Raw genomic sequence first — 9,417 nt, 5'->3', positions numbered from 1 at the left:
TTCATCTGTTCATCCAATAGGAAAGCCACAGGTAAGAGGCACTTAGAAAAATAGAAAAAGTCATTTAAAAAAACAAAACAATACAAAAGAGTCTGAAACGGCATCCTATTCCCTATGTGGGTTTCTGATTGGTCCATTCAGGAAGCAGGTCCATTTTGATTGGTCCATTCAGGAACCAGGTCCATTTGGAATGGTCCATTCAGGAAGCAGGTCTATTTTGAATGGTCTATTCAGGAAGCAGAGGCCAGATTGACAGCAAGCTACCATTTACAATAGACTGGGCTAAAAGCCGGGATTTAATTAAAGAAGCGATAATCAAACAACACTCTCAACAGTGATCCTTTAAAGGGAATTTCCCAGATGTTTGCAGAGATGTTGCATTTGCGGTAAACGCAGCGGATGTCATAAATGACCTTTTAAAAGTCAAGTGCAGTGAGCTTATCGACAACGCATCTTTGATTGAATCTCGGCCCTTGTCTAACAACTATCTACTACTAACATCGATAACTGACGAGACACCTGGTATCTCTATTGACTACAGGGTTGGTGTCAATTCCATGTAAATTCCATGTCAATTCCTGTCAATTCAGAGAGAGAACCAAATTCCAAATCTAAATTCCAATTCCAAATTCCAAATCTAAATTCCAATTCCAAATTCCAAATCTAAATTCCAATTCCAAATGCTCCTCATTAAAGAGCATTGAAGAGAATTGGAACTTTCTGAATTGACTGAAATTGAAACGGAATGGACACCAACCCTGACTGGTTACCAGTGTTCTTTGAGTGAACTGTGAGGGCAGTTGAAGCTAACTATTTTCCATTGAAATCAATTCATTTTATAGCATAATTAGCATTTCATCCAAATGAATTTCAAAAAGCCGCGAGCTGGAAAGGACTTACTATAATATTCCTGCATAGATAAAGAAGTGCATATTGAAGATCAGATCTAAAAATACAACTGTACATATGATCCAGTAAGAAGGTTAGAAACATTTCAAACAGTATAAAGAACTATGAGTATTTAGTTATTAATTATGGAGTGTATTTCTTATTTAAAACAATGGAATAATGCTTCCAAATCTGTTCCATATTTTAAACCTGTTTGATTTGAAATTCTGTCTAATCCACCGGTTTGAACGGAGTTCATTAAAGTAAGTTAGAGTTAAACAGAAACATGTATGTTTCATTTCTCTCTCTCTCTCTCAATCCCTTTGAAAAATTGAAGGTATTAAACATTGTAACAAAGCTATAACAAAAAAACTATGTGATCAAAAGTACATAGTGTTGCTTAAATGGAAATAACAATAACATGACAATATGAATATTAAGAGAGAGAATACATGAAATAACAATAACATGACAATATGAATATTAAGAGAGAGAATACATGAAATAACAATAACATGACAATATGAATATTAAGAGAGAGAATACATGAAATAACAATAACATGACAATATGAATATTAAGAGAGAATACATGAAAGACAGTCTGGAATCATGTTAGTGAATAAAACATCAACGTTACGCAAAGTGTGTCTTTGTAGTCAAAGGACATTAGGAGTGGTAATTATTCATTCTGTCTGTCTGTCTGTCTGTCTAGTCCAGCAGTGAAGGCTCTGAAGGGCGTATGATGGTGGGCCGGCCTGGGGCCGCTGGGGGTCTTCTGTTATAGAGGACGACAGAAGGAGGGAGAGAGAAGGAGGGAGGGATGGAGAGAAGCAGGGAGGAAGGGAGGGAGGGGGGAAGAGGGAAGGTGGGATGGGGGAAGAGGGAAGGTGGGATGGGGGAAGCAGGGATGGGGGAAGCAGGGAGGGAGGGAGGGGGATGGAGGGAGGTGGATGGAGAGAAGCAGGGAGGGAGAGGAGGGAGGGAGGGGAATGGAGAGAGAGGGAGGAAGGGAGGGGGGAAGAGGGAAGGTGGGATGGGGGAAGAGGGAAGGTGGGATGGGGGAAGCAGGGAGGGAGGGAGGGGGATGGAGGGAGGTGGATGGAGAGAAGCAGGGAGGGAGAGGAGGGAGGGAGGGGAATGGAGAGAGAGGGAGGAAGGGAGGGACGGAGGGAGAGGAGGGAGGGAGGGGGGTGGAGAGAAGCAGGGAGGGAGAGGAGGGGAATGGAGAGAGAGGGAGGGGGGATGGAGAAAGAGGGAGGAATTGATGGATGGAGGGAGAGGAGGGAGGGGGATGGAGAGAAGCAGGGAGGGAGAGAGGGAGGGGAATGGAGAGAGAGGGAAGGTGGGATGGGGAAGCAGGGAGGGAGAGGAGGGAGGGAGGGGGATGGAGAGAGAGGGAGGGAGGGATGGAGAGAGAGGGAAGGTGGGATGGGGGAAGCAGGGAGGGAGGGAGGGGAATGGCGAGAGAGGGAAGGTGGGATGGGGGAAGCAGGGAGGGAGAGGAGGGAGGGAGGGGGACGGAGAGAGAGGGAAGGTGGGATGGGGAAGCAGGGAGGGAGAGGAGGGAGGGAGGGGGATGGAGAGAGAGGGAAGGTGGGATGGGGGAAGCAGGGAGGGAGAGGGAGGGAGGAGAGAAGAGAAAAACATATGTATCATTCCCACAACTCATGATACACGAAACCCCCCACAACTACCACAACCACAACCACAACCACTACCACCAAACCCCCCACCACCATCACTACCACAACCATTACCACCACAACCATCACTACCACCACAACCACCACAACAATCACTACCACCACCACTACTACAACCACAACCACTACAACCACTACAACCACAACCACTACAACCACAACCATCACAACCACAACCATCACAACCACAACTACCACAACCACCACAACCACTATCATCACCAACATCACTACCAGAACCACTACAAGCACTATCATCACTACCACCACAACCACTACCACCATCACTACCACAACCATCACTACCACAACCACCATCACTACCACAACCATCACTACCACAACTACCATCACAACCACTACAATCACTACCACCACAACCACCAAACCCCCCACCACAACCACTACCATCACTACCACAACCATCACTACCATCACAACCACTAACACCCCCCCCACCACAACCACTATCACCACAACCATCACTACCATAACCATCACTACCACTAACACAACTACCATCACTATCACCACAACCACCACTATCATCACTACCACCACAACCCCTTCAACCACTACTACCACAACCACTACTCCTACAACCATCACTACCACCACTACTACCACCACAACCACTACTCCTACAACCATCACTACCACAACCACCACAACCACCACCACAACCATCACAACCACCACAACCACTATCACCACAACCACTACCACCACAACAATCACTACCACAACCACTACCATCACTACTACCACTGCCACAACCACTACCATCACAACCACCACAACCACTATCACCACAACCACCACAACCATCACTACCACAACCACTACCACCACTGCCACAACCACTACCATCACAACCACTACAACCACTATCCCAATTCCCCACCACAACCACCACCACTACTATCACAACCACTATTACCACCACAACCACCCCTCTGAATGTAACATCACTAATAAAAGTGACCTATTGTGACAGAATAGACCGTTCTAGCAGTTCCAGCCTCCATTCCTCCAGAGGTAAGTGGGGTTGTTTACACTCGCCTGCCCAGGAGCAGAGCTCTTACCTGGGTATGCCGGGGGGCAGGGCTGGGGGTACCCTGGCTGGGCGAGATGGGATCAGGGGGACATTGACGACAGGGTCCGCTGCACTGTAGGTGTTGACTGGTGGGGGTCCGGGTCGAGAGGGGATGAGGGGCGCCCCGAAAGCTGGGTTTTGGGGACTGGAGGGAGGAGGGGCGGCGGTGGGGCCTCTTGCTGCCGGGGGGCGACTAGGAGGGGGGACAGCGGCCGGGGCTGGTCTGGCCTGAGGAGGGGGGCTGGGGGAGGGAGGAGGAGGGAGGGGAGAGGGGGTGAGAGATAGAGATAGAGAAGGGGGAGATGGAGATAGATAGGGGGGGAGAGAGAGAGAGAGGGTGGAGAGAGAGAGAGAGAGGGGGGAGAGAGAGACAGAGACGGTGGAGAGAGAGAGAGAGAGAGAGGGGGGAGAGAGAGAGAGAGAGAGAGAGGGGAGAGACAAACTTACACGTGAGAGCCTAGCGTGTGTTTTCACATGCGAACTGTATCTGTACGTGTGTGTGTGTACATGTGTCTGTGTGTGTACATGTGTATGTGTGTGTTTACATGTGTGTGTGTACATGTGTGTGTGTGTACATGCGTGTGTTTACATGTGTGTGTGTGTACATGTGTGTGTATACATGCGTGTGTGTACATGTGTGTGTGTACATGCGTGTGTTTACATGTGTGTGTGTGTGTGTGTACATGCGTGTGTTTACATGTGTGTGTGTGTGTGTGTACATGTGTGTGTGTGTGTACATGTGTGTGTGTGTGTGTGTGTGTGTGTGTGTGTACATGTGTGTGTGTTTACATGTGTGTGTGTTTACATGTGTTTGTGTACATGTGTGTGTACATGTGTGTGTGTACATGTGTGTGTGTGTGTGTGTGTGTGTGTGTGTGTGTGTGTGTGTGTGTGTGTGTGTGTGTGTGTGTGTGTGTACATGTGTGTGTGTACATGTGTGTGTGTGTGTACATGTGTGTGTGTGTGTGTGTGTACATGTGTGTGTAGTGTGTGTACATGTGTGTGTGTTTACATGTGTGTGTGTGTACGTGTGTGTGTGTGTACATGTGTGTGTGTACATGTGTGTGTGTACATGTGTGTGTGTGTGTGTGTGTGTTTACATGTGTGTGTGTACATGTGTGTGTGTGTACATGTGTGTGTGTGTGTACATGTGTGTGTGTGTGTGTGTGTGTTTACATGTGTGTGTGTGTTTACATGTGTGTGTGTGTGTACATGTGTGTGTGTGTACATGTGTGTGTTTACATGTGTGTGTACATGTGTGTACATGTGTGTGTGTTTACATGTGTGTGTGTGTGTGTTTACATGCGTGTGTGTGTACATGTGTGTGTGTACATGTGTGTATGTGTGTGTGTACATGTGTGTTTACATGTGTGTGTGTGTGTGTGTTTACATGTGTGTGTGTGTGTGTGTGTGTGTGTTTACATGTGTGTGTGTACATGTGTTTGTGTACATGTGTGTATGTGTGTGTGTACATGTGTGTGTTTACATGTGTGTGTGTGTGTGTGTTTACATGTGTGTGTGTGTTTACATGTGTGTGTGTGTACGTGTGTGTGTACATGTGTGTTTACGTGTGTGTGTGTACATGTGTGTGTACATGTGTGTGTGTGTACATGTGTGTGTGTACATGTGTGTGTGTACATGTGTGTGTGTGTACATGTGTGTTTACGTGTGTGTGTGTACATGTGTGTGTACATGTGTGTGTGTTTACATGTGTGTACGTGTGTGTGTACATGTATGTGTTTACATGTGTGTGTACATGTGTGTGTGTTTACATGTGTGTACGTGTGTGTGTACATGTGTGTGTTTACATGTGTGTGTGTGTACATGTGTGTGTGTGTACATGTGTGTGTGTACATGTGTGTGTGTACATGTGTGTGTGTGTGTGTACATGTGTGTGTTTACATGTGTGTGTGTGTACATGTGTGTGTGTACATGTGTGTGTGTACATGTGTGTGTGTACGTGTGTGTGTGTACATGTGTGTGTGTGTACATGTGTGTGTTTACATGTGTGTGTACATGTGTGTGTGTGTGTGTACATGTGTGTGTGTGTACATGTGTGTGTGTTTACATGTGTGTGTGTGTGTGTACATGTGTGTGTGTACATGAGTGTGTGTACATGAGTGTCTCTCTCTGTTACCTGGGTTCCTTGGTCCTCCAGGTGTCGTCTACAGGTGGAGGTACAGGAGCTGACACTGTGGTTGTACTGATGTCTCCTATGATCAGCAGGGCTTCTTTCAGAGCATGGTACATCCTCAACATCTCATCTCTCCTCTGAGCCTGGTCAGCTGACTCCTCCATCAGACTGCCCTGGTCCCCACAGGAATACAGGTAGGCCAACAACTCAGAATGGATGAAGTCTTTAGCCTAGAGAAGGAGCGGGGGATGGGGGAGGGACAGAGGAGGAGAGGAGATAATTAGTACATCAAATTCCACAGTTCCCCACAGGAATACAGGTCGAAATCTTTATCCTAGAGAAGGAGAGAGGAAGAGGGGGAACGAGGGTAGTGAGAGAGAAGGGAGGAGAGAAGAGGGGGAGGGGAACGAGGGTAGTGAGAGAGAGAAAGAAGGGAGGAGAGAAGAGGGGGAGGGGAACGAGGGTAGTGAGAGAGAGAGAAGGGAGGAGAGAAGAGGGGGAGGGGAACGAGGGTAGTAAGAGAGAGAGAGAAGGGAGGAGAGAAGAGGGGGAACGAGGGTAGTGAGAGAGAGAGAGAGAGAGAGAAGGGAGGCGAGAAGAGGGGGAGGGGGAACGAGGGTAGTGAGAGAGAGAGAGAAGGGAGGAGAGAAGAGGGGGAGAGAAGAGGGGGAGAGAAGGGGAGGAGAGAAGTGGGAGAGGGGGAAGAGGGGGGAGAAGAGGGGGAACGAGGGTAGTGAGAGAGAGAGAAGAGGGGGAACGAGGGTAGTGAGAGAGAGAGAAGGGAGGAGAGAAGAGGGGGAACGAGGGTAGTGGGAGAGAGAGAAGGGAGGAGAGAAGACGGTGAACGAGGGTAGTGATGCAGAAAAGCTCATCCATGATTTTGTCACTTCAAGATTAGACTACTGCAATGCTCTACTCTCTCGCTACCCGGATAAATAAACTTCAGCTAGAATCTTGACTAGAACCAAGAAATGTGATCGTGCTAGCCTCTCTACATTGGCTTCCTGTTAATGGCTGATTTCAAGGTTTTACTGCGAACCTACAAAGCATTACATGGACTTGCTCCTACCTATCTCTCAGGTCCTGCCGTACATACCTACACATACGCTACAATCACTAGATGCAGGCCTCCTTACTGTCCCTAGAATTTGTAAGCAAACAGCTGGAGGCAGGGCTTTTTCAAATAGAGGTACATCTTTATGGAACGGTCTGCAGAGCCATGTGAGAGTCGCAGACTCAGTCTCAACCTTTAAATCTTTCTTTTCAGTAGGTTCAATGATTGAGTGTAGTCTGGCCCAGGGGTGCGAGGGTGAATGACAAGGCACTGGAGTGACGAATCACCCTTGCTGTCTCTGCCTAGCCAGCTCCTTAGTCTCTCTACTAGGATTCTCTGCCAAAGGGGATGACTTGCTAGCTCTCCCAAGCCATCCCTAGAAGGGGTGAATCACACCATGCAAGGCTATACTCAACCTGAGTGGGTTGAATCACTGACGTGATCTTCCTGTCTGGTTCTGCGCCCCCTCGGGCTCGTGCGGTGGAGGAGATGTTTGTGAGTGAGACACCACCTTGTCTCAGGGTAGTAAGTTGGTGGTCTATTGATATCCCTCTGGTGGTGTCGGGGCTGTGCCTTGGCAAAGTGGGTGGGGTTATATCCTGCCTGGTTGGCCCTGTCCGGTCGGACAGGGCCACAGTGTCCCTCGACGACCCCCCCTGTATCAGACTCCAGTATCTATGCTGCAATAGTCTATGTGGCAGGGGGAGTAGGATCAGTCTGGTATATCTGGTATAATTCTCCTGGTATATCTGGTATAATTCTCCTGGTATATCTGGTATAATTCTCCTGGTATATCTGGTATAATTCTCCTGGTATATCTGGTATAATTCTCCTGGTATAATTCTCCTGCTATTTGGGGTTGTCGGCTGGGTTTCTGTACAGCACTTTGTGACATCTGCTGATGTAAAAAGGGCTTTATAAATACCTTTCATAGATTGGTGTGTGTTTAGGTGCTCTGATGTATGTGTGCGTGTTTGCATGTGTGCTCTGATGTGCTCCAGTATATATGTATATGTATGTATGTATGTGTGTGAGAGTGAGTGAGTGAGTGAGGTGTCCACTCACGCTGTTGATCATGAGATGCATGATGGTCTTGGGCATTAGATCCCTGATGGACTTGTTGACGATGCCGATGTAGGAATCCACTAGATTCCTTATGGTCTCAACCTGCCTCTCCAGCTGGGGATCCATAGAGAAGGATTCTGCTGGTCCTGTGTCCTCACTGTCAACCTGGGGGAGGGAGGTAGAGAGAGAGGTAGAGAGGTAGAGAGGTAGAGAGAGAGAGAGAGAGAGAGAGAGAGGGGGGGGGATGAGGGTGGAGAGAGAGCGAGCGAGGGGGGGGATGCATGAGACACATTGAGAAGGATTCTTCTGGTCCTGTGCTTCACTGTCAACCTGGGGAAGGGAGGAGAGGAGGAGAGTGTACCTGTGTGTGTACATGCTTGCGTGTATATTTATCCATCCGTGTGTGTGCGTGTACGTCCGTGTGTGTTACCCAGTGTAAGGTCTGGAGTGTGACGTCACGATCTCTGCTGGTCGGGTTCTGTGTAGCAACCTAGCAGCGACAAACGTCCTGGTCTGCCCTAGAAAGCCTATGTGAATTACAGTCGCCAGAATGGCCAAACCAATTATTTTATAGACAAATGTTTTGGGCATCGAAAATGTGTTTATTATGATCAAGTTTCGAACCCCATTGTGAATTATTTTAAAGTTCTCTATAAATGAAGATATCAAGATCTGTAAATAAATACTGGTCCATTCTGACTACTAGATCTGTAATTAAATACTGATCCATTCTGACTACTAGATCTGTAATTAAATACTGGTCCATTCTGACTACTAGATCTGTAATTAAATACTGGTCCATTCTGACTACTAGATCTGTAATTAAATACTGGTCCATTCTGACTACTAGATCTGTAATTAAATACTGGTCCATTCTGACTACTAGATCTGTAATTAAATACTGGTCCATTCCGACTACTAGATCTGTAATTAAATACTGGTCCATTCTGACTACTAGATATGTAATTAAATACTGATCCATTCTGACTACTAGATATGTAATTAAATACTGGTCCATTCTGACTACTAGATCTGTAATTAAATACTGGTCTAATCTGACTACTAGATCTGTAATTAAATACTGGTCCATTCTGACTACTAGATCTGTAATTAAATACTGGTCCATTCTGACTACTAGATCTGTAATTAAATACTGGTCCATTCTGACCACTAGATATGTAATTAAATACTGGTCCATTCTGACTACTAGATATGTAATTAAATACTGGTCCATTCTGACTACTAGATATGTAATTAAATACTGATCCATTCTAACTACTAGATATGTAATTAAATACTGGTCCATTCTGACTACTAGATATGTAATTAAATACTGATCCATTCTAACTACTAGATATGTAATTAAATACTGGTCCATTCTGACTACTAGATCTGTAATTAAATACTGGTCCAATCTGACTACTAGATCTGTAATTAAATACTGGTCCATTCTGACTACTAGATCTGTAATTAAA

At 46.5% G+C, this 9,417-nt stretch overlaps 1 protein-coding gene across 1 annotated transcript in view; it reads right to left on the bottom strand.

The window, feature by feature from the left end:
* Positions 1-820: 820 nt before the first annotated feature.
* The window catches only part of LOC116372035 (dynamin-2), a 79,129-nt gene continuing 70,532 nt past the window's right edge, over positions 821-9,417 (bottom strand). Inside the window, exons 14-17 of the mRNA XM_031821109.1 lie at positions 7,943-8,107; positions 5,827-6,053; positions 3,679-3,930; positions 821-1,665 (exon numbers count right to left, since the gene is read on the bottom strand). Of these exons, the coding sequence (XP_031676969.1) occupies positions 1,599-1,665; positions 3,679-3,930; positions 5,827-6,053; positions 7,943-8,107 (711 nt within the window). The 3' untranslated portion in view covers positions 821-1,598. The remainder of the gene's footprint in view (positions 1,666-3,678; positions 3,931-5,826; positions 6,054-7,942; positions 8,108-9,417) is intronic.

This window comes from Oncorhynchus kisutch, unplaced genomic scaffold, assembly GCF_002021735.2.
Source record: "Oncorhynchus kisutch isolate 150728-3 unplaced genomic scaffold, Okis_V2 scaffold3858, whole genome shotgun sequence".
NCBI lineage: Eukaryota > Metazoa > Chordata > Actinopteri > Salmoniformes > Salmonidae > Oncorhynchus > Oncorhynchus kisutch.
This window is presented reverse-complemented; position numbering and strand designations above follow the sequence as displayed.